Here is a 25,202-nt window from a genome sequence, read left to right as displayed (position 1 = left end):
TGCAATTATTTAATAAGTATTGATGGATAAAAGTGTCTTTATCTGTAATCAATTTACCTTTAAAGGTTGTTTTGGGTGAAAATGGCACTGGGACTGACTGGGTTAAAGGAACTTTTTTTTTTTAATAAAGCAATTTATTCATTACAAACATATGAAAACAAAACAATATATAAAACTTTTCAGTTTGTACAAAAACCTTCTAAATTCATGACTCGAGATGTAACTTCTCATTTGGGGCTATTTTCGTAGAAATAGTTCTCCAAGTACTCAAATAATAACTCTAATCATCCGTTTTTTGTTTCTCAGTTGAGAATAAAAATGAGCAATTTATAAAAGCCTGAATCATTCACAGTGCTGTCTTCACATAACGTGAATTGTAAACATGTTTGCATATTAGAACTCACTTCAATAAAAGGTGAGCAAAAGTCCAAAGCAGAAAAAGGCTTGCAACATTTTCCTGTCTTACAAAATGTCATTCGTCTGACTATAAATCTTTTTTAATTTGTTTTGTTTTTGCTTCAACGCAAGTCAACACTTGCATACCTCAACAGGTAAACATTCTGTGATCAAGGGATTTATTTAGGCTAATAAAAAAGGGGGAAAAAACATTTTTTTTACATCACCAGGTGCCCTGAGGTGTTTAAAACTAAAGGGTAAAAATATTAATTATATTAGATTTGAGAATAAAAATGTCAGCAGTAAGGAAAAGGCTGGGAAAGTACACAATGCCATTTTGGGAACAAAATAATTGTCATAAGCTTAGTTTTTCTTTAAGAAAAAAAATGCCCAAAAAGTACCCCTTCATAGTGATGTTTCTATCCAATTTGATCTGTGTTTGATTGTCAAAAAAAAAATCTAAACACAGTTTTTTAACATGAAATATTCCCTCGTCCAGTGAAACAAAGACAAGATAATGCCATTAGATGACAAATGCGTACTAACCACTTGACGCCAATTCAGTTTTGGATTCTTTTAGTCTGCTCAAAAAGATTTTTTTCCTCCTCAATGGAGACCGCCTTCTGCTACTTGTTGTCTTTTTCGGGTGCACCTGTGGAAACAAAGCATTGCGGCAATGAATATCACAACCAAATGTACTTTTTCTTCTATTCCATTAACATGCAGCAGGAATTTGACTAAACTAAAAAGAAGTGAGTGACAGGCAGGCGAGGAACGAAGGGAAATCAAGGAAAGAGACGACATTCACAAAGCGACGGACCACTTTTAGAGCAATGCCGAGCCGGTGTCCGAGTCCGAATCGGGTCCGGGGTCGAGGTAGGGTTGCCGGCAACGGGTGGACACCTGACCCCGCCTGAACTCTTGGTACTCCTCCCGGAGAGCGTCGAAACGCACCTCGCTAAGAGGTTGGCGGTAGCGGGCCCCGCCGGGTGGGTGGGCCGAGGGAGACGGCGGGCCTGGGAGACGGCACGGGGGACAGGAAATGCATGGGTGGACATGACGGGAAAAGCTTATGACAACCACAGCGCGGATGAGGGGGGCCAAGCTCATGCGGCGTCATCGTCACGTTCGCTGGCACTTACAAATGGCGCATGCAATATGTCTGAAAAAACAAAATAAAAGAAGTGACATCACCTTTGTTTCTCAAGTCCTGGAGGCCCGCGGGTTGATCGCACGCAAGCCTCCTCCCCCCGCCTGTGGGAAAATCCGCTTGCGAGCGATCCAATCGCCAGGCCTCCAGGACTTCCGCATCTGCCGAATCCCACTCATAACTCTCATCTACGGATGTGTTCCTTCTACTGGAATACACAAAAGCAAAAAAAAAAGTCAGAATGAAAGCCAAGAGAATGAGACAAAAACAGTGTTACTTTGGCAACCAGAATAGACCCTCCCTCCGCCGTGAGAAAAGTCCGCTTTGCCGTCCATTTTTCCCCCGCTGAGGTAATGTTTCACCTTTTGGATGGCCTCAGACTTGGATCCCACTCGCCTCTGTGCCTCTCGCTCTCCTCGGTGGTCTCGGGGGAGCTGAGCAGTGTGGGGGTGATGGAAAGCGACTGGCGGAACAACCCGGCGCTGCCTCTGCCGCTGCTCTGACTGGCATAGCTGGCCCTCCCTCCTTCTCGGACCTCCCGACTCTCCGCCTCCAACGGCCTCCTCGTCGTCCTTTCTGCCCGTCTGTGACCGTCACCCTCCCTCTGAGGGACCGGCATGCCGTAGGGTGAAGGCCAGCTGACGCCTCTGGGAAGGTAAGACCTCGGGGGTCCCATCCCGGGGTCCACGGGCCTCACGCTCTCTGGCCGGGGTCTCGGCCAGGGGGGATGACCGGGGAAAGGCATGGACGTGGGCACGGGGAAGTACCTGTACTGAGTGGATCTGAGTGTCTCTGGGTAAGAAGGGGACCACCTGGAGGAATCGGAGAATACGGCGGCGTGGCGCCGTGGATCACAGTGTTCCGATATCGGGGACCCCGAGCTTTCTCTGGGTGGGTACATGGAAGGAGTGAAGTAAGAGGGAGCAGGTCTTTGTGGATATTGGGGCCGTTCCAAGCTCCCCATGGGGGGGCGCCTGACTGGGATGTACTCTCTCCAGGAAGGCCCAGGTCTGACAAAGGAAGCTGGGCCGCGACCTAAACTGTAAGACTTCATCCTATCGTCTGGGTTCGGGAACTCATCCCAGTAACATTTCTCAGTGACGTACGGCCTGGGGCTCTCAAAGTGCTCCCACCTGGGGGAGCCGAAACTGATGGATTTCTTGAGGAAAGGTCGAGGGGGTACCATACCTGATAGAGTTCTACACGGGCCCACACTGAAGGATTTCCTCAGAAACGGGACTGGGGCTTGATTTATTCGTGAGGCAATCTTATTGGTTCTGTTGCCGGGCGAACTTTGCCTTTGGGGTTGCTCAGATAAAGACTCGCTACTGTCCGCAAAACTCGGCGAATGTTTCGACATGATATCGACCATGCCTTTAGCGGCACTGAGAAGGGTATGAGCCGGTCTGGAACTTAGTCTGGACTCAGTGCTCTTTGTTTCCGCTCGTATCTGTGTTTTTTCATTGTATAGTTGTTTACTAGTTTTTTCTGGGGCGGGTGACATTGGGCCAATGTGGTCCGGAAACCTTACTCGGTGTTGAGCTTCCTTTGCTTCAACCTGGCCTGGAGATCCATATTTTTCAAAGCAAACTTTAACTCTACTTTTTTCAGTTTCCGCAATTTCCTGTACGTGAACTTCCCAGTTCTTAGGTACCACATCAGGCTTAGCTACAATGGATTGAATCGGCTTTTGGTCATAACATTGTCCGGTGCTGTCCGTAACTTCAGCTTCTTCCACGGGTTCATCTACACTCATCTCAATAAAACCCGGAAGACTCAGATATTCCAGAATTGCACTGGTCTGCATTGTTATTTTAGAAGGCGACGCTTGTGGTTTGGTCTTGAAAGACCCAGACGTTCTGAGGATAGAAAATTGTGACCGGTCACTTTCAGACTCTTCTACGAGGGTTAGTGGCGACACAGGGCTAGGGCTATTGGAGAAAAGACCTTTTTCACTTCTGGAGCGTGCTCTAACACCCTCTCTTTCGGATCCAGACCCGAGACGTTCATCGCCACCTTGATATTTGCCGTTTTTGCAATTTGATTTGACTTCATGTCCATTTCTTGCAGTACCTGAGGCTCCCGGCTCCCTTGTGGCAGTAAGAGTAGGACTTTCAGACCGCTTACTGAAGACTAAAGGAGTTCGAGAAGGAGAATCCCAATTTCGAGTGCCATAAGCGTATGAATTTCTGGACCGAGATGGAGCGCCACCAACGACCCTATTTCCCCCATGGCCTTCTGTTAAGGTCTTACTACACAGCTCTGAATCTCTGTGCGAACTCAGTGACTTGGCTCTGGGCGATGTCACCAAAGATGAAACATTGGGGTTTTCGAATGTCCCATCGATCGATGTCATTGGGAGAGAGGTGTTCAGAGTCACCTGAGTATGCGATGAATCCGCAGCAAACGAGTTTGTAGTTTCTGCAGATGGATGAGAAAGCTGCTGTAATGCTCCAGATGTGCCATCCCAGTGGCTCTTGACCGGAACGACGTTTGTTACGCCTGTAACGGGGCTGATGTCCCATTGGATGTTGGATGAAGAAACTCCATCTGTAGGGCTACTGGTGCTACCAAAGTAGCATGCCCTTCGATAGTCCGCAACCCGACTGGTGTAGCTTGAGGGCTTGGGTTTTTGACGAAGGGTAACATCTTGGAGCTTCCACACGGGTTCTTCATTGGACTGGGATATGCTACGCCGAGGGCTCTCTTTCCCATCGTCTTGGTTTCTGCGATCTGTCCTATAGTGTTCTAGCTCTCGTTCCATTTGCTCCCTCTCTTTGGCTAGCTGGATGCATTTTTTGATGCCGTCGTTTTCCGGGTCGCTCTCGAGTTGTGTGATTAGCGTGCTATCGTCTGTAAGGTGACTGGCCATTGGTTGATAGGCCGAGGACTGGGGTCTGTCTACCTCTCTATCCAAGAAATAGGTTCTCCTTGACAGAATAGGGAAAAGGTCTTCGGTTCGAACAGGCATGCGATTCTGCTTCAAAGATTCGCTGTATTTGATCTCACTGTTGTCAGAATAGAAGCTGGCTCTTTCCAGGAGGTTCTCTGAGCCATGTTCATCGTCTGAATAAAAGCAGCCGTGACGCGAGAAGTTCCGAGCAAGGCTTCGGACTCTTCCGGGCGATGGAGGAGGTTTGTTAAGTTCCAGCACATCCACTGCAAATGGGGAATCTTTTCTCCCATCCTTGTCGGAACTCAAGATACTCGACTTTGGGGAGTCCCGAAATGACGTGCGATTGCTTCCTGAGCCGCTCGCGCCGCCATTGCTAAGCAAGACGTCTGTGAGATTTTTATTATTGGAGGGACTGGAAGTCTCGATCAGAGGTCGGATTATGAAACGTCCATCTGGGCCTCTGTGAATGGACTCCAAAGATGTCGGAGAGGGAGCCTGAGAACCCAAGTGGCTCTCAAAGAGTGTGTAATGCGGCGGTGGAGACGAGTTAGCCAAAAGTTGCTTGCGCTGATCTTGGTATTCCCCTCGACTGCCTTTATCGAAGGAAGACCGATCGTACTGTGAGGTGGACGTCGGGAAGAAAGGAATGGGTGGACACAGCTTTAGCTTCAAGACGCTATCTGGACTGGGGGGAGGCGAGCGACCTCTGAGGGGGAAAAAAGACAAATCAATTTACAAATGGAATATAATCAAACAAGGCAGTCAGCAATTCCAATGTTACTTTCTACTCCTGGAATTTTTTTTCAGTCAATTGATAATATTTTCAAATGAGACATTAAATCGGGACACTTACCCTGAAGATGGACCCTTGTGGAAAGCGGATGGGACATCTGCAAAAGAACAATAATAATTGTTGTCAAAGCATTTGTATTACATGTGTCAATCACGCTTTATTTACCTAGTTGTCTCTTCCTGCGCCGACGCGCTCTCCAATTTCTCATATAGCAAGCCGTTACAAATGAGAGCACGATGGCCATGAAAAGGAAACACACTCCGCCGATCACGCCGGCCAGGAGAGGCGCAGGGAGAAGCTCCAGAAAACCAGGGCTCAGAGGGTAAATCAGCATCCCTTGAAACCCGGCAAATCAGAATTCAATTGGTCAACTGGTATATCTTCAATTCCTACACACTCAAGTCAATTTCAATTCCTGTCATTTACCTGTGGTGGATATACTGACAAAATCACTTGGTTCACTGAGCACTTGATTACTCCGCGACATCAATCTCAGATCATAACTGGAGTCCTGAGGGACAGAAGATTTTATGACCTTTGGAAAACAATTCTTTTAAACCCTGCTGCATTTTTAAGAAAGAGACGAAAGACCGTTTGAGTTCAAGAGGAAAGAAACACTAGAAAATGCCTTACACGAAGCAGACCCTGAACGAGGACTTCGCTCTCATTGGCACTGATGTCGCTGCTCAGGATGACCCACTGGCCCTGATTTCGACGAGCCTGCAGCACATAATTTGTCAGAGGGGAGGATGGCGCCTCTGGAGGTGACCACTGGAGCAGAACACCCAGGGTGGTCCGGTTGGCACACAGGATGAAGGGGGGCTCCAGTGTTACTAAAGTGGTGCTGACGGTTGGGGCTTCTGTTGGAATAGCTAGAATGACAAATCAGGTTAAAGTACAAGCCCATACAAAGGTGACAAAAAATGTCAAGACACCTCAAACATTGACAAACCTTGCGTTCTTGCAGTAACAATTTCACTGAAAGGTCCGGAGCCAAGTTTATTCTGCGGTAGGATGCTGAACTGGTAACTTGTCGCCACCAGAAGACTGGTGACCAACAGGTAGTTCTTTGATGTGGGAACTGGTAAAGATGCCCATTCATGTTTACCTCTGGAGGCTTGTTTGAACCTGATAAAAAAAAATAAAAGAGGAAAATTGACCGACCACTGTGTTTGCAGTCATTAAATAATGACAACAAGCACACCATCCACGTTATTTACCACACAGTGAACTTCTGGGTGTATCCACCATCAAATCCAGGAACCCATGAGACATTAGCTTGGTTTATGTCTGTGTTTACAGATACCGCAAAGACGGCATGAGGACTTGTACCTGGGTAGCACAGAGAAACAGTTGATGTAACAGAAATACTTGCAAATGAGTCTATTTTCTGGACTATAAGTTGCATCTCCAAAAATGCCCAATGAAAAAGAAATCAACATGCAATTGGCAGGCACAGCCAAACTATGTAAAAAAAAATGCGATTAACAGTTCGGAACATACGGTACTGTACTTCTTTTGACGAAGACCCACTCACCGAGCACCTTTACCGTAGTTCCCGCACTGACAGTTGCTACCAGATTAGAGGCTAAGCATTCCCAGCCCCCGTGATGGTCTTTACTGAGAGGCTGCAGAAGGAGGGAGCCATTGGCCAACACAAAGTATTGGGAACGAGGAATAGAGCCGATCTGGTGGAGAATAACATCCGTTAAAACACAAAACGTGGGACAAAAACATTTTGATGGTACAATCTCAATGTTATGAGCACCTTGCTCCATGTTATGTTTGGCGGGGGATCACCAGCAGCTTCGCAAGGGATGACCAACTCTCGGCCCACTTCCTGAAGATACTCAGACCGGGGAGGCACGAGGAATGTGGGTGGATCCTAGAAAATCAGTAAGAGATGGCCTTTGTCACCTCATGGCAAAAAATGGGTAAAAGTTCAGAGCAGCATCGGATACCTGCAGGATGACCTGGGTGGGCTCAGATTGACCCATGGTGCCGTAGCTGTTATACGCGGTGCAGCTGTACATGCCCACAGCATTGTCGTTTGCAGTCGCTATGAAAACCGAGCCTTCGGAATTCACCATCCAACCGGGGAACTGGATAGGAAGGAGATTTCAATCATTTACGGTAGCGCCACTTCCGGGGGAGAGAGAGGAGTGCAACCTACGTGGTCCAGATTTAAATAGTTTCCATCTTTGGTCCAGTTCACGTACAGAACCGGGGGATCCGCTTGGACGGGACACATGATGACCCCCTCCATGCCAGAGGGCAAGTATGTTTGCCTGGGCATGCGTACGACTCGAGCAGGATCTGGGAATTGAGAATTAGCGATAAAAATAATGGATTTCAGGCAGTGAACGAGGATCCGGGCAATTCTTACGTTTCACTTGAAGGTGAGCTGAGGCAGAGGGTGGAGTCAAGATCCCATTGGTTGGGACACAAGTGTAGTTTCCAGCATCTTCAGGGATTAGATTAGGAATCAAAAGGGTTCCGTCCACTAAAACCTTCACTCTGGATTTGAGAGATCTGTAGAAACCCGAAAGAAAATAAGGTACTGTATCTTTAAAATTTCTATCATAGCAGATGAGGGCATTTTGTCAGAAAATTGATGAATCATGCTATTTTGACAGACAATACTTACTCAATATAGTAAACATTCTGTCCTTGTTTCATCCACTCATACGTTAGGTTGGACGGGTAAGCGTCGGCCTGGCACTGCAGAACTGCATCCTGGGACATATTGAGTGTGGTGTCCTCTGGTGAGATGATAATGAGTGGAGGACCTTCAAGAACACCAGACATAAATGTCACTACAGAGTATACAGTGCACTCTTGTACAGATTGATAACCATTGTTGTTGTAAAACTGTGCAGAAGAGTACAGAGATTGATTCCTAGAGTTACGAGTTAAAGTACAATGTTACAGGCACATCTCAGGTTGTGATTAACAAGCAAGAACATATTTGACTCTCACCTTTCACCTGCAGTTGTGTCACGTGTGTGAGGTTGCCTTCTGAATTGGAAACGTGACATTTGTATACTCCTGAAACGCTTCTCGTGGCTGAGGTCAAAGACAAGGTGCCGTTGAGCACCTGGAAGTAGCCAATGCAAAAGAGATAAGTGTTAAGAGAGCAGAAGATCCTGGAGTGTTCATTTTGGCTCATTTCTAGTATGGATGTCAGAAATAAAACTCTCTCACTTTGATTTTTTCATGCTTCTCAATAGGGGTTTCATCTTTGTGCCACACGATGGTCGGGCGGGGGTTGCCGTGAGCGCCGCAGCTGAGCGTCAGCGTGTCTCCGAGCAGAACCTCCACAAAACTTGGTGGTGTCTTGATAAATGCCGGTGGAGCTGAAATGTGAAGAGTGCAGTAGAAAGAGTTTTTCCTTTGACGAGTGAGCCGTTCTACTGAAATTGCAAAATGCAACACAGTAGCTCTAGAGGGCAGCATATCTCATTTTGACAGTGTGAGGAGCATCTGGTCTCAGTGGAACATCTGACAAATGTGAGCTTTTCAAAATGAGATAACACAACCTCAAGCAATATGTTGTTGATCTACTTTCTCAGTCATTTTTGATGAAAAAGGGAGGAATACTGCGAAAAAGATTCACCAAGTACTGCGTTTTTAGCGGTGTACCGAAAAAACGTGAACAACGAGGGAATACTGTGAAATGTACTTTGCAGTAGTCCCCCGATTTTCACAGTGTACCGCAAAAAGTGAAAAGAATCAGATTCAAAAGTGTAGTGTTGATTTCGTTGCTCATATTTTTTCAGAGATAGTTGTTATTGTTGCATCCCTTACAGATAAACTGCTTTGTATGGGAAAATTAACCAAACGGACTCCATTACCTAATTGTGCCTCGCTGGCCTTTACACTCCCTTAACTCATCCAAAATATTAATAACATCATTTAAAGACAATTTACATTCCATATTGGGATTACCTCTCCAGTTGTTTTGTGGCATGCAATAGAATATGCGCACTAATGCACCACAATTATCAAGAAAATGAATAGCGCCCAATGGTATTTTCAACCTTTTCATTCACTGAAGGAGAAGTAAATGTGCTTCTCAGATGAAAAAAAACCCTCTGTGGCCCAATTGTGTGTAATTAGTACAAGTTAAAGCGAATGTTCTCTTGCCAGAATGTCTTCAAGGGAACAGCAAAAACAGGCTGTTGCTTGTGTACACAGATTGTCATGTGGTGTGAGTGCAAATTTAGTTTGCCAATGCCTTTTAACCACACGCCACCAAAGCGCCGGTGATGAGCCAGCAAATGAGCAGCTCTTGATCTTCCCAAGCCCCGCTGTGCGCACCTGTGATGGAGAGGAATGTCCACGTGCCGTTTTGGAAGTCATCGGTTTTGCTGTCCAGGACCAGGATGCGGCATTCGAACCAGCCCTCGTCCTCCAGGGTCAGCCGCTCCACCAGCAGGGAGGCGCCACGGGTCAGGGAGACACGCCCTGTGGGGGAGGCGGGGTGAGGAATCAGAGAGCCAGTCGGCACACGCTGGAACGCGGCGTATAGTCTCGATGACATGGGATCATTGCACAAAGGCCTGGGCCCGTCATGACGGTAGCAAAATCAAAACAAGCGTTGACAAATCAGAGCATGCAAGTTAAATAGATATACAAGTCCACTGTTGAAATTATTATGGGCAGTTTTGAACTTGCGGTTGCAAGTGTGCGTGCCTACACACCCGGACATACATTTCATCCCTGTCTGTCATCATGCCCACAACCCACTCTACTAACCCTTCTTGGTAGGTTTTGTGGGTTTTTTTAACGTCACTTTTAGGCTTTGAAACCTGATCTATCGGTTGCCTGGTGACTGCGGCCTGAAGTGACCCCCCCCTCCTCACATTTTCTCCTTTTATTCCGTCTCTCAATGAACTCTTTTTTACCCCCTTCAATCTCAGCCTTTTTAACGACAGGAGGGGTGGGGGGGGGGGGGACACACCTCGTTCATACCAGGCTGTGGTTGGTTGGGGCAGTTTGAAAGTAAACAAACACAATATTGGGAATTTCCCAGAAAAGGCATTTTATCTTATTTTTGATTGAAAAAAAGAGGAGGGGCAGAAAGACTCAGAAGACCTAATAGAATAAAAAAGCTGTTTCTCTTCCCAGACAGCACAGTCTGGAAAAGAGCTTGAAAGCTATGAAATTCATTTAACTTTAGACACGGACTCCACACAGGGTGAAGCACACGCTGAGACTATAGACGGGCAACAATGGCTTATAATTAACCCCGCATTCCAGAACGGCCCTGTCGCTGTGCTTAATGGTCACATATAAATGATTGACTTTACTCCGTTGAGTCTTGGACGGGCGGCCAATGCTTCTCTGAGACGTTCCTTCAAACAAATACCTTGAATCGTGGATAAGTACTGACCAAACAAATGAGAAGGTGAGTGGATAACCTCAGGCATTCTGCTCTTATTTCTGAAAGAAAGATCCTCCCTACAACCGTTCATTTGCCAGGCTCCCCCTTCTCATTGGTTGAGGAATTAAAAGCACCCTGAGAGGGGGAACGTAAAAAAAACACAAACAAAGCACCGCTAATCTTCCTACGGCTAAAAACCGTGTCGCTCTCACGGGTTTAGCGTCACGTGGTGGCGTGTTGATTTTCAAAAATGAGTTCCCGCGTATACGAGGCCTTTAGAAAGCGCAGTTCCTCTCTTGGATATTTAACTCTTTCCCGTTGCTTTGCTACAAAGCGACAACAGCCCCCCGCACCGCATTCTCGCTGGTTACCATAGAGACCAGACCGAGGAAACCCGGGACAGTAGATTTAAATTTGAATTCATTTACTAGAGGAGCGTGGTGGCGGATAGGGGATTCTTGCCCGCAAAGGGGGAAAATTGTGAGAATTACATGGGAAAAAACACGTGTTTAAATTTGGAACCCGAGGAAAAACCCCAAGGGGTTACACAGCATCACTTGGAAGCTGATGGGAAGTGAGCGGAAAAGATTGAGGAATTCTTTTTCCAATTGAGCCTATGAACAAACAAAAGACTGACACTGAGTGACAAATGTTTTTTTCCCCATTTCACGGCTTAGTCTCTGAACTTGAACTCCAATGGGCAGGTGCTCTTGGAATTGCATTACTTAAGGCTTGATGGGCACATTTAAAGGAAATACTTTCAACCCAAGCACTAACAATCATCCATCATATGAAGAGAACAACAAGCAAGGAAGAGAAGGCGAGGTTATGGAGAGGTTACTTAAATTGTGTGCATCAATAATCCACTGACAACCAATAAGGCGTGGACCCTTTTGACCTCACTCCCCCACAGACACATTCATCACTCCCTCTGCTTCAAGGGACAAACATCATTAAACTATACGGTGGGCAACAGAGAGAACGGCAAACAGAATAGTTGCGTCTCCCCCCGAGCCAAACCTCATCTCTTGCTCCCCTACCTCGGGATTGTTTTTTTTCCCGGCACCTTCCGACAAGTCGGCCCGTCCAAGTGGAAATATCGCAAAAGCCTGTTCACTGGTGCAGTGTAAGCACTTATGGAGAAGTTAGACCCCAACTCTAAAATGAAATGAATCACAGTGTTCATCCGTCTCTGTTTTTACGATCCAAACCAATTTGTGAGATATAATTCCCCGAGACAGTAACAGAGGAAGAAAGTTTATTTAGTTAGAAATAGCATCAGCACTGCTTTTCTTTGCCCACGCATGTGTGTATGAGGCCAGAGTTGCATTGTGGGATGTGTTTTGATTTGAATACAATCATAAGTCTGGGTTCCTGGCCCCCATGCTTCTGACAGCTCCCCCGCCCCTCACGTTCCCCCAAATTTCCCTGTTCAATCCTCCTGTCCCCCTAATCAGTTTAAGCCTCTTATGAATAGCTCTTTGTCGTGATATAGATTACAGTTAACTCTGCCCCTCTCACTCTGTCCAGCTCTGTTAACCCCTGCGCCATTAGGCACACCCGCCTCACGTGCCAACTTTCACCACAGCCAATGACACTCTCAATATTTCTTCTCCACTTTAACTTCCATGCTCGTCATCTCTACCATTGCCTTCACTTTATTAAAAGAGCATTTTTTTTGCAGTGGGTCTGTGGCCCACTGCAGTAGGCCACAGAACAACATATGTACAAACATGTACCACAGTAAAATAAAGTGTGTTCTATTTTGTAGCCGAGTACTAAATGGCATAGTTCTGGTCAATGTGGTACGTACAGAAGCTTGATTGAACCTTTTGGAGAGCTTCAGTTGTTCGATGGAGTTTTTCCACTTTAGTATTAGTTAGCGAATATTCCGCTGAATTCATTTCACGGGACTTGGATTATTGGTTTTCAACATCTATAAAACTCAGAGCTAAACTACTTAGCTGAGTAGCACCACAACACTAGAGAACTTTTAATCAGGAGTAAAACAAAATGTGTGGTCTTTCATCACACTTTCATCCCCTTTACCCTGCAAATAACCTCATTCTATTGTATTTTTGTACAAGAATGATTGTTAATTACAAATACTGTACATTAACATTTACTGTATTTACGCTTACAAAACCACGCAGAACAAGTACGTCAATGCTCATCCACCTATTCAATGAAACGTGCCCAGATTCTTACAAACACATATCTTGACTGTTTTGGTATTCAAACTTTTTATGCCACTTTTTTTGGTGCCGACACTGCAAGTTTTCTACTGAAAAAACATGCCTTAACGAAAAAGTACTGGGGTTACAATTCAAAAAGACTATTTGCACTTAACATTGATTCGGATGGCCTTGAATTGAATTAACAGATTTTTCCTTCCTGGTCTCTTCAGTGCAAATTTAAAACCAGTATTGTAACTGGAAGTGGCCAGTTCTTCTTCAATAAGCTGACCCTCTTACTCGGCATTATCTCCACTAAAATTGATGTGGTCTGCTTTTGTGCGTTTCGAATAATAATACGTTTCGGATGTCCACGCTGTGTGTGTGCGTGCGAAATAGCTGAAACCTCTTCCAGGCTCAAAGGACCCACAGAGAGTATAATGATGGCCCACAGAAACCTGGGGGGTTATCCCATTGTTGTAGTGGCCTCGGGTCGAACTCTCCCGCTCACCGTCTCCCAAGATTTTCTTCAGCACACGGAAGGAAGCCATTTGATCTCGCCCTGCAACAGTAAACCTGTCTGACACCCACATAAACCCCCGTATTTCTTTTTCCTCCAACAAATTCATCTCATGCAGATTACAATAGAATGTTAGTCAGAGTTGATCTGGCTGCTTCCTCTTGTTATGTGTTAAACGATGTTCTGCCCCGCAGGGCATGCTGGGTGTGAAACGTGATAGGACTGAGGGACACTTATACCTGTCCGATTCATTTGGAGCAGACAACCAAGACTGGAGTCTTAAAAGTGTCAAAAGATTCTGTAGTCTCCTCAAATGGCTGATGTACAAAAATAGTTATATTCGGTATTACCGGCTCTTTAAACACTATACTGATAACAATACCAAACAAAACAACTTGCTTAAACACATCTTCATTTACCTTCACTGAAATTACCAACGGTGATCTGCACAATCCATCAAGTTTAATGTGGAGCCTTAGCAAGGCATTAAATTGACAATTCAGCACTTCCACAATTGCACCTCTAAACAAGCAAGCAATTCAAGGATTTTCCACTTGAAACTATCATTAACACCCCGTTTGAAATCGCCGATCTTAGACAAGACAGGGCAGCGTTCTGGGAACTGTAACCAAGTCAGCAGTCATCATAAAACCCCCAACACTGTAATTTGAGGCTAAGATACATTAGAGCGGCCACGCTGACACGCTCCACATGCTGCCATCTGCCTCCAATGGGAGGGGAGGCATGAGGATGTGAAGCAGACAAGAGTAAAGCTCAAAGCAGATAAGACACATGAGGTGGCTAGTACAAAATACAGCACTGGAAAATATCCCAAACGGTGCCGGAGAAGGTTATTTACTCCGTTCGGGCTGCAAAATCTTCAGATGACTGCTCAGAAACAATAGCTCAGTTAATGGACCAACATTCATCCACATGTAGCCCAATTGCTCAGTGAAATTGGCCTGTTTAGGGCTGTCTTTGCACACAATCAATACAGTGTTATTAAAACCCACTAAGGTGCATTTTACAGTACTTTAGGGGATTTCATTCCAGATTGAAGCAGTTTTTTTCTGGATGAATGCAATACACATGTAGCTACAATCATTTTCTTTAGGGCGTTGGCAGGGGTTGGGGCAATGGGTTTTTGGTCAATCTAGTGGTCGTGTGGTATTTTTGTAAGGCAAAGGGAGGTTGTGATACCCCTCTTTGTCTTTTGTTTAGGGGTAGACAATGATGGGATTATAGGGCTCCAGCAAGAAACCTCCCATTATCTGCCGTGCTCCATCCTTCCTTCTCCACTCTCAATCTCTTAGTGGGTCACCCCTGTGCATACTAATAAAAAAGCCACTGTCATCGGACCAGCGGCCCCCACCTGCACACTTAATCCTAGCATGCGCATTGCTTCTCGTACCCTCCCCCTTGGTCTTTGCAAAGCTGCCCCACCCCCTTTACAGCCTCCATCTGAACATAGGCGTTCTCGACCCCTTTCTCAGTGCTTGTACCATCAAAGCAGACATTAAATCCACAGACTGAACACCTGCTATGATTCACATTTTACAAATAAAATTCAAAAAAGTCGCGGCCAACGTCAAAAGTTTCAAGGCTTCCACGGAGAACCAAAATTTAGGAAAGTGAAAGTCTTTATTTTGCTGAAAAACATTTAGCGCTATGTATTTGGGCGTGTCTTACTTACCCTTGTAGTTGGGATGAACTCGGGGAGCGTACACTCCAAATTTGATGAGGATGGGAACGTTGTAACCGAGCCGCACCCATTCAACCACATGTAATGGAAAGAGGTTTGGGCTGGTGGCGTCATTGGATTTTGGTGCGAGGTTGCAGCCCAGCTCTGCAAAAGCCCCTTCTCTGCCACGAACCACTGATGACAAACCTTGAGACACACCTGCGAAACACACGTCAAATTAATGACCAAGATAAAGTACATGGGTGCGTGCATTCTGGACAGATAACTCCAATACACAACACACTTATAATCTGTGATTGCTTCAAGAAGACTATAGGGCTGTTTTCAGACTTACTCCCAAATTATGATATATTGTATGGATCAGAAATTGGGCTTCATCGCTTTGGAATTGGTTGGTAAAAAAATCAATTGTGAGCGGGGGGATCGCTTGCCGCCCTCTTTCAAAAAGGATTGGACGTCTATTGTCGTCAATAGCAGTGAAAAATTATCAATCAATGGATTTGGAGTCTAGAACTGGGAATGGCAGTAATTCAGTTATGGGCTAAGAACAGAAAAATAATCCAGTGATAGATTGGCAATAATTAAATAAACAATCTGTAAAGGGATAGAGATTGAATGAGTGAAACATTCTGAACAGCCATGAGGCCTTTAAAAAGAGAAATGGCTGCCAGACCTTGAGGTGGAGTTCTTGCTACTGAACTGTATTAATAGTCCCAAAATGTGCTTTGTAGTGAGAGAAAAGAAACTGAACCAAAAGAAGGTACGTATAAACAGATTTTTCATAAAAGCAGTGCTGAACAGCCAGGGGGGGCATGTAGTGAGGGGATGTAAAATAAAAAAAACAATGTGCCATTTGGTGACAAGATCTTGTGGTGGCAAAGCCTGCAAACACAGCGCAATCCCATTAGTGACACCTGGAGAAGGCGCTCCTCCCGATCGCGGCCTACGTTCGGTCCCTTGCTGCCATGTGCTCACGTGGGTGTGAGCGCTACTGGGTGCCAGTGTTTGCTCTACTGCTCATCTGGCCTGGTCATTACTTTAATCCCACAGGGGGGTAGGGTTGCGGGGGGGACACTCTGATAGAGGGCAGCAGGCCTCTGTGTGCTCTCTCTCGCCGACCTCCCACCACCCACTGGGGGTACACACATGGTTAGAAGACCAGCACAATCAATCCCCCGACCCCTCCTTACTCACGCAAGCACACACACACACATGCACTAAAAGAAGCGTGCCTGCGTTTGAGAGCTGCATAAATCCCAGATTGATCTAATTCCACACCCAGAGATGTTATTTAAGTTGCATTTTGGCCCCAATTCTCACTCATTTAAGCGAGCTGTGGCGCGATAACCCTTCCTCTTTACAGAGGGAGCCGTGCCAGAGTGCGCGGGGATAGTTAAACAGCAACATGTGCCAACTGCTAAACGATGCTTTGACATGGCGGTCAATTTGGCAAAGGACCCAACGACAACAAGAAAATGTAGTGCAATACGGCCTGGCTGACTGACTGCCTGTTGGGACCTCGGGGGTCGCCACAGACAGTCAAACAGTCGATCCGCATGATAGATTTTATTCACAGCGGATGCGCTTCCTTACACAACCCACGCAAGAAGGAATTGAAACATGACCACCTGAGCGGCAATGGGGCGCTCAGACCACCGATCCACCGTCGAGGTACCTAGTGGTGCATTAAACTAATGGAAAATATGGAAAATTCCAAAGAAGACTCTGCTTCTGTTAGGGTCATCAAATTGTTAAAAGAGTCATTCAATCATTTTTAACACCGCTTATTAGATTAGAACTTTATTTCATCCCATATTCAGGAAATTTCTTGGTTGCAGTAGCAAGACAGACACAAGACACACAAGACATTGTAGACCTAGCTAAAAAAAAAAAAAGGCTCCCAGGGTGCTGGAGCCTCTCTTAGATGACTTTGGCCAAATGGCGGACTCCACCCTAGATTGGTCGCATAGAGACAGGCAACCATTCGCACTCACGACCACACCACCACCGAGTGGGAATCGATCCCACGATGTCTGAGCCGAAGTAAGGCAAAAGAACCACTGCACCATCGGGCGGCTTGTTAAAACATGAAAATAAATGATGCTCTCTTGATTTTCATGTGTGCTTAAAAAATATTTCATGTGATTTATTGAAAAAAAAGTAATGTAATAGGCTTAGTTCTCGGCTTACAACGTAGTACTAGATTATAGCACGCTTTAGTACTAGTAGTGTTGCATGAAGTGGTCATATTTTTTAGCAGTTGGCATTTCCAGCTGTTTGAATTATTGACCTGTGTTGTAAATCATTGACCCAGCTAAATAAAAACTGCTAAATATGTGCAACTATTTGCATCCTCGGGGTAAAAGCCACATCTGATTAGCATACTTACTTAGCAAAAATATGGCTAGAGCAGTGACCGCCTGAAGCCACTGTCTCTCCGGTCCCATGGCCGTCCGTCACGCTGCTTCACACATTTCCCAACCTGAAAGACAAGACCAAAAATTTGAAATACTAGCACTAACACTTCCATTCTAAAAGTTGACAAGAGTTAGGACAACAAACATTTTCAGGTCAAGAAATTTTTAACCACCTTTTCTACCAGAGTAGGGCAAACCATGCTATTTCCTCAGACATCATAATAAAAGTAGGGAGCTGTATATTAGTGTTTAAAACTGAAAAGGCAGTTCTAGGCATTCTGGGTGCCACAAACAACCTCAAAAATGTAACATAAACCAAACAGCTAATACACTTGCAGCACGTGCCAAGTGTGCTGGTTGTGGATTTCACTGACACAAATTGCTTTGGATCTAGTCATGACTTAGCCTTCTGGATGGTACATTTGTGGCACCTCGAGTAATCCTAACCTGCTGCTCTGGGTGTTAATGGTCTAATCAAATTAGTTGCAAAATAGTGAAACCAATCGAGGACATTGAATTCAGTTAAAAAGTGCTCTGTTTCGGCTTACATTCCATGACTGACGCTCAATGTTTATATTCTGGACGTTTGCCTTCTGCAGATGCCTAATTTTTCCAGTCTTATTGCCTTTAACCCTTGCTCTCTAAACGTTATGGTGACGAGGTACATCAATCATTTAAATGAGAAGAATTTACTGAAAAGGGATTTATTCAGAGTAAAAGCCTGGACTACTTAATCGAGCCTAAAGCCGATACTGTATCCTCGCAGGATACCATGACTTATTCTGTTGTCCCAGAAGCTTTATTCTACCTTCTGGCATTTAAGGGAGGAAAGCCCCCCCCCACCCCCCTCATTACTATACTTCCCTGGCATAGATGTATGAAAACCATATATATGTAATTAATGAATAATTTTCTGCTCTTTATACCTCACGACAACTTGGGTGGGAATTGGAGCTCCAGAGTATTATAAAAAATGTATGCCTAACAATTACTTCAATGAAGTGGTGTACTAGTATATGACAGTGATTGTCGAAGTCACAACAGATGGCGTGCTTATGCATCTATGCTTGAGTAAATTCAAGAAATTAATAATGCAGAGATTTAGTGGCCCATACAAGAAGGTAGAACTGTTATCATCATAGTCAAGTATTTAATAACCGCTTTGTAAAACTAATAAGTGACAAATTCCTTTGTCTGTACGTTTTTATTGTGCTTGTTTGTCTCTGTGTTTGTCTGTGTGTGTTTGTTGTTTGTGTGAGGATGGGGTCACTTCATGTGTCAGACAGCACCATGATTGATGTTAATGACAGATTCGGGCATGATAAGAAGGAGCAATACACTGTTGTTAATCCTTGTTAATCCTTGACAGAGACTGTGGTTTTAGTAAACCGGCCTGTCGGGAAAAGCAAGTGCCGTTTCAGTAAACACTTTCGCAGGTGCACGAAAAAGATGCCACACAAAGTCCATCAATGACAAAAATTGCCAAACATTCTTCAGATTTTATGCCATGCAATTGTGAATGCGAATGAAGTTTTACAAGCCTGTTTTATTGTGCTTTTCTTATTTTAAAAAGTCAAATTCAATCCCAGGGACAGGACTGAATTGTTTACTTAGCCAATCACAGGAAGCGATGAGACAACCATTCACGCTCACACTAATATCTAGGGACAATTTAGCATGTCCAACCAGCTTACCGTGCATGTTTACGGGGTGTTGGTGGAAACCGGAGCACCCACAGAAAACCCACACAGACTGGGGAAAACATGCAAACTCCACACAGTGAAGACCAACCTGAGATCGAACCCTCAACCCCCAAACTGTGAGGCCGACGCGCCAACCACTCAACCATATTGCAGTTAATGCGTTTATCTGAAATATTTTGAGGTCAACCTTGTAAGCTCCAAGTAGAAATTGTGAACTTCCCAGCAGTACCGAATGCAGCCTTATCACCTCCAAGTGATAAGGAGTTATGACTTGGTAATATTAAGTTCAACATTTAAACCAAAAGAGATGAGGACCCAATGCTCCCAAGACGTATCTTTTTTCCACTTTAACAGAGGATGAATTATCCAGCAGCACTGCGGTAATCACATTTTTAGACTTTGATTGAGAAGGTGACAGACGCAAAAACCTCTTAAGGTTGCACCTTGACTGTCTGAAACCTGTGAGCAGGTTTTTGGCTGACACATTTTCCCAAGCTTGTTCTACACAATCAAAAACTCAAAATGGAGTTCATTTAAAAAAAAAAAAATCAAAACTGGAGTCCACTTTTTAAATGCTCCCAACTAAATTCTTTTTTCTATTCAACTGTAAACAACCACTCCAGCCATTAGTACTTGGAACAGTAAACAACCATTGATTTATGAGTCCCTGGCACAGCAACCTACTTTGGGACTGTATTGAAATTTTTCTAGCGCAAAAGGAAATGAACTTGGTACGCGGTGGGCACATGCGTGGACCGCTGGTCTCGTGAGCGGGGAAGCCTGCTGATTATGGATTAACGTAATGATTTCAACGTGACGCCACAGGGTGTATCAATACTGGCTGAAATGATTGCAAGTTTTTAATATTAGATTCACTAACATACGTTACATTACTATAAATATGGTTTGTGTATTACCATCTTATTTTATTGAGAGTAAAGAATTCCACAAGTTGTACCTCCCTGCCCGTCCCACCTGCTCCTTCACCCCAGGAGTCGGCTCAGTCCCATTAAGCTACTTTACAGACACGATGAGGAGAATCTGGGATCAAAAAACTGCAAAATACACAGCACATTGCCGAACTATGGACAAATCTTACGTTTGAGCATTTTAAATGGCAATTAAAAGTCTTCAATGAACCTAGCGTGTGTTATTGGAATGTAGGAGGGAACCACAGCACCCAAGACAATCCATGCAAGTGCAGGAAAACAAAAACACATCAGAGGAAAAAACAGAATCGACATTCAAACTCCAAACATTAGACAAGTGAGACTATTATCCTTGCCACCTTACCGCCCATATAGCGTTTTTTTTTTATTTAAAGCAGGTACTTTACCCCATGTTTTGGAGCTCACCGTATTACAGATAGTAAGAGACTCAAGGAAATATGTTCCAAATATCAGACAGAGAGCATCCCCCCTAAAATCCTGTTGTACAACACAAAGGATTACAGGCATTGGGAATGATGTGAGCCTCTTTGTAGCACATTCCCCATAGACAAAAGGCCTAAAAAAATGATTTGTGAGTGTTTTTAGTTTTAAATAAAAAGCCAGACTGCAAATAGCAATCACAGCATCCCGTATTGCAGCATTCAGATAAATACAGCTCATGTGAAAATGCCAATAAGCAAACAAACCCTATAGATCTGCAATACTACATTCCATTGTGCAGCGCTTATTGCCTGCCACCACCCAGAAAGAGCTCCCGTAAATCATAACAAGCGCATCTTTTGTCTGGTGCAGCTTACTGAAAAAAAATGGAGCAATAAAACCCAATATTTCTTTCACTTGATTTGTCATTTTTTCAATTGAAGGATCATTTTTCTCGGTAAAACACTCAGATTCTACAGTTGTATTACAAAATACAACTACTTATTTGATATTACAAGTGGATCACGTGGGAACAACAGGAATAAAAGGTATTGTGACCCAGTGTGGTATTTTAGGAATGGAAAAAAAATAACTTATCTGAATGTTTATAAATAAAATAGAAGACTAACAAAAAATATGGAATTGTAGTAGCATACTGGTGGCAGAATGAGAATCAGTGGTGCACAGCTGCAGTTAATATTAAATCCAAACAATTTATATGTGATTTATTCATGCTTTTTTTTCTTTTCTTTTCTGTTTTTGAAGTTACCCATGAAGTGCATGCAGAGGATGAAAAGCGCACATTTGCTTACCTTGCTTGAGGCACTTTAGCACTTGGAAGTTTCTTTTTTTTCAATCCATTGATGTTCTAGTAGATTCACCTCATGGCGTTCACCATATGCTGAAATAAACTCTTAGATTTTCAACCAGTTGGAAAAAAAATCACATTTTCAGTCGAAAAAATAATAACCTTTGCGAATCCTTCGGGTTGATGAGATTTGGGGCTAGAAATTCAAAAAGCAACGATGAGGTCCAGTTTCAGGCAGTTTAAAGTCGATTTCAACTTGTTCATCTAAGATGACTGATAATAAGTTAAAACTACAAGTAAGAAACGAGCCTAATAAATGCGATTTGTTTGCCGGAAAATGACCACACGGTGCACCTTCCCTTCGTATGGCCGCCGTAGGGGGTGAAAAAAAGCACCAGCACGTTTCGGCCAAATCCCAATGTTGATACTTGGGAATCTCTCCTCCCATTAGGAAGCTCCCTCCCCCTCACCCATTACTGTAATCACACCCGTATTTCCTAGTACTTCCTGTTTTAGCTTTCAAAATTATGTTATACATTATCATGGAGGAAATATATATCAAACTAGAATAAAGGATTTAAATGACTATTAACATAAATACATACCATGGATATTCTGAAGGTGTTAGTTGTATCTTAAGCGAATACATTGTCGATTTTGGTCACATTAAAAGCGTATTTTATGTTGTTGGGACATTAACTCGTTCCGGTAGGTACTGGGTAGTTACTGTTAACTTTATGCAACGCTCATTTGAGCGCCGCACACAAAAGCGCTTTTTCATTGGAAAGAGTTCGAACGTAACAAAAGACAAACGCTAAAAGGACGCGCTTACCAACAGACCCCCAAAGGCCCCCCAATAAAACAACTTTATGCAATTTTCTCTTGCTATTTCAAAAAACACACACCTGCCGTTAAATATGACTATATCTTGATAATAGCACTTGTTGTATGGTTAAAAATGAAGAAATTTAAATCATTTTGGTGAAAACTGAGAATAAACACACAAACACGCGCATATATTGCAAAAATACTATCTCATTTTAACACTTATACATGCAATAATAAAATAAATTAATATGGGTCAGTAAAGGCTCTCATCTCATTTGAGACCCTCATTAAGGTGGTGGGGGTGCTGGGGCAAATCCCTGCTGGGGTCAGTAACGTGTTTACATTTCAGAAAAGTGATTAGAAAAATGCATTCAGAATGCATATCGATTAAAATCAAATAAAACTGGGAATACATTGAATTCGGAAATTATTTTATTGCAGATATAGAAAATAAAAGCTCACCCAGGTCAAGATGTTAAAAGGCTAACAGAAACAACCACCAATAGGCATTAAGTTCCCCGTTTATGCTCGAGCTGAGAATGAGAAGAAGAACAATATAAGCCTTTAGGTCATCAAATTATTCTAGATAACTTTGGAAAAAATAGGGAGGAAAAGTAAAACTAGCGGTCAAGAAAGAAATCAATACTGAAAATTTATACAAAGTCAACGGTAGCGCAGTCACAAAGTATTTATATTGCCCACAATAGCTAATTTGTACATCAGAATATACATACTCATGCTAATGCCACAGTAAAATCATAACATAATCACTGGTATGACAATGGCATGAATGTCCTAAATCATACGGGTTTTAATTTACTCACAAGCAAAGCGAGTACATTTGAGGTCTAAGGTTTCCAAAAATTAATTTTCCATCATGGAGGCTTGAATGTCTGAAATTTGAAGACTTCATTTTGTTACAAGAAAGAAAGAATTTAATCATCAAAGTCTGGGATGTCATCATAGGAGTATCCCGGGTATCCTTTAGATGCGTAATAAGCTATCCGCAAGTGGTAAATTCCAGGAAGAAAAACAAGAATTCCTATCACTAGGACGGGAACGGTGCGATCAGAATGCTGAAAGAGTTAGAAAAGTATTTCAATGTATAGAAGTGGCCTGCTAATATCATTGTGTGTGTTTTGAAACTTTGTTTTTCTACTCACAGTGACTCCAAAATAACCAGCCAGGAGAAGAGAACCGATGATAATTAACAGAGTGCCAATCAAGAAAAGGACTGTGGCGAGTGCGATGGCTTTGTATGGGACTTTGGGTGGACTCCTTTTGAACTGGAACACGAGAATGTTGCATTAATGACACTTCTTAATCACATTAATGTATTTTTTTTTTAAATATAATGCACATACAGCCTGGAGGTGTGTAACAAAAAATATATATATTCTGTGTTATTCTTTTCCTACAGTTCCCCCATTTCTAATACTAACTCTTACAGCTCATTTGATCCAAAAACTAGACCATATAGTTTGCAATCAAAAGTACATGTATATATATTTTTGGGTCGTTATTACCTGTAAGTCAATGTAGCCGTCGTCATTAGTGGCCAACCTGGAATACTTGACTTTACTGGCAGGAGCGCCGTTGGACACAAAACTACGAGCTGGCATCTTTGGTTCGCTAATGACAGCTTTCTTAAGAGAGTCTGCCACTTGATACAAGAATATATACACAAAAAGGACCTTTACTTGGTGTACAGACGCGTATTAAACACAAAATAGGCAGCCAAGAAAAACATAAACATGAACGGATGAGATTAATCGAGTTTCTGCGCGGCACTTCCTGGTTTACAGAACGCATGCGCAAAATGGAATAGGTTTCATCATTGTTTAAATATGTAGGACATATCTTAAAAGTCATTGAAATGAAAAAAAAATATTTTTCCTTAGCAGGCTTCTAAAATAATTAATTTACACGAAACGTTTGATATTCCCATTCTCCGAAGTGATTAGTGTTTTAGCTAAACCACGAGAGGGCGTTGTTGGGTTTCAACAGCAGGCCACATTGCGCTGCAGAATTCACAAGATTTGATTTATCGAGCGTACGTGCGCTTTTATTTCATCTTTCCTATCGCAATGGGGTGCGTCTCACAAGCTGTCGTTCAAGTCCAGTCGACCATTTTGCCCATACAGATATGATAGATGATCATTTTCCAACGTATATGTCTGAAAACAAGTGAATATGACAGGTCTAATGATAATCCATCCTTAATTCTAATTCTAATGATAAATTCATATTCAATTTCCTTATCATTTTGTTGCTTCCAGCAACAACATAACCATTCTATTAATTTTCAATAAATCCTCAAAATAATGATCAATTTATTAATATTTTTTTAAATATGGCAATTGCAAAACGGTTATTGGAGAGAGAATCGCCCACAAGATCGGCCTTTTAATAAATGTGATCCTATTTACTTTTTAAAAATACCATTGTCAACATGCCAAAAACAGCCTGTAGTATAACTCTCTATGAAAACAACCCTTGCCCACAATTCTTCCCCAAAGAATAATTAATGCTGCCGAGGTCAATGAAACACTGACCCTCGCCGCCCCCGTCCAACTTTATCCTGCTTGTGCATTGGAAAATTGGGCTGTCAGATTGACAAATACGGACTCTCTTGTAGGCCGGATTCCGTTTGCAGTGTGGACCTTGAGGGGCAATCATTATGGGGAAAAAAGGCTCTCTGGCATGTCGACAATCAATGACAAATGTCCAACGTTTGAAAGAGACCCCCATTATTATCTCCCAAGTGATAATGTGCCAAATGCATATTGATAGTAGAAGTGCTTGCAGCATGAAAAAAAACCAACTCTGAAAGCACTGCAGTCCCCACATGGGGGTCTTGATTGAGCAAGAGGGTGATCAAGGATAACCTTGGTGGCCTTTTGTGTATACTTGTCTTTGTTGCGAACTCAAATGGCTTCAGACAAACGCCGATCCTAAACGATACTCCGATATGTTGGAAGATGAAAGACTGTCTGCTATTGTATTCTGAGCAATGTTGCTTAGAACAAACCTGGTCTCTGAAAATCAGAAAAAATGGA

The 25,202-nt window shown here is 43.4% G+C and overlaps 2 protein-coding genes across 5 annotated transcripts; both read right to left on the bottom strand.

Annotated features, from left to right (window-relative positions):
* Positions 1-188: 188 nt before the first annotated feature.
* LOC144215904 (uncharacterized) lies at positions 189-21,718 on the bottom strand. Of its 4 annotated transcripts, XM_077745104.1 has the most exons (23): positions 21,478-21,718; positions 21,320-21,408; positions 17,407-17,499; positions 15,009-15,215; positions 9,556-9,702; positions 8,440-8,591; positions 8,215-8,332; positions 7,883-8,024; positions 7,622-7,767; positions 7,409-7,551; positions 7,197-7,337; positions 7,004-7,120; positions 6,773-6,923; positions 6,456-6,567; positions 6,188-6,363; positions 5,869-6,107; positions 5,662-5,746; positions 5,401-5,571; positions 5,296-5,332; positions 1,909-5,148; positions 1,591-1,754; positions 1,217-1,412; positions 189-1,048 (listed from the first exon to the last, which is right to left on the bottom strand). In XM_077745104.1, the coding sequence occupies exons 3-22, from the start codon at positions 17,462-17,464 to the stop codon at positions 1,222-1,224; spliced, it is 5,937 nt and encodes a 1,978-aa protein (XP_077601230.1). In that variant the 5' UTR covers positions 17,465-17,499; positions 21,320-21,408; positions 21,478-21,718; the 3' UTR covers positions 189-1,048; positions 1,217-1,221. The 4 variants fall into 4 exon arrangements, 3 of the variants coding, with proteins under 3 accessions (XP_077601230.1, XP_077601232.1, XP_077601233.1); XM_077745106.1 differs by having other exon boundaries at positions 1,591-1,751; positions 21,320-21,718; XM_077745107.1 differs by lacking the exon at positions 1,217-1,412 and having other exon boundaries at positions 21,320-21,718.
* An 839-nt stretch (positions 21,719-22,557) lies between these two features.
* LOC144215617 (transmembrane protein 230-like) lies at positions 22,558-23,932 on the bottom strand. The gene is made up of 3 exons (XM_077744667.1): positions 23,670-23,932; positions 23,307-23,429; positions 22,558-23,219 (listed from the first exon to the last, which is right to left on the bottom strand). Exons 1-3 carry the CDS (start codon positions 23,763-23,765, stop codon positions 23,079-23,081), a joined length of 360 nt encoding a protein of 119 aa, XP_077600793.1. The 5' UTR covers positions 23,766-23,932; the 3' UTR covers positions 22,558-23,078.
* Between the last annotated feature and the right edge of the window lie 1,270 nt (positions 23,933-25,202).

Source organism: Stigmatopora nigra, chromosome 22, assembly GCF_051989575.1.
Source record: "Stigmatopora nigra isolate UIUO_SnigA chromosome 22, RoL_Snig_1.1, whole genome shotgun sequence".
NCBI lineage: Eukaryota > Metazoa > Chordata > Actinopteri > Syngnathiformes > Syngnathidae > Stigmatopora > Stigmatopora nigra.
Note: the sequence above shows the minus strand (reverse complement) of the source record. Positions and strands in the feature narration are given on the sequence as shown.

Excerpts from the sequence above, each read along its gene's own strand:
- LOC144215904 (XM_077745104.1), bottom strand. The coding sequence starts at position 17,464 with ATGGGACCGGAGAGACAGTGGCTTCAGGCGGTCACTGCTCTAGCCATA. Across the intron at positions 8,333-8,439 it reads AGAAGCATGAAAAAATCAAA|GTGCTCAACGGCACCTTGTC; the intron begins GTGAGAGAGTTT and ends GGCTACTTCCAG. Across the intron at positions 6,108-6,187 it reads TGTTACTGCAAGAACGCAAG|CTATTCCAACAGAAGCCCCA; the intron begins GTTTGTCAATGT and ends TTGTCATTCTAG.
- LOC144215617 (XM_077744667.1), bottom strand. The coding sequence starts at position 23,765 with ATGCCAGCTCGTAGTTTTGTGTCCAACGGCGCTCCTGCCAGTAAAGTC. Across the intron at positions 23,430-23,669 it reads ACGGCTACATTGACTTACAG|TTCAAAAGGAGTCCACCCAA; the intron begins GTAATAACGACC and ends CTCGTGTTCCAG. Across the intron at positions 23,220-23,306 it reads CTGGTTATTTTGGAGTCACT|CATTCTGATCGCACCGTTCC; the intron begins GTGAGTAGAAAA and ends TAACTCTTTCAG.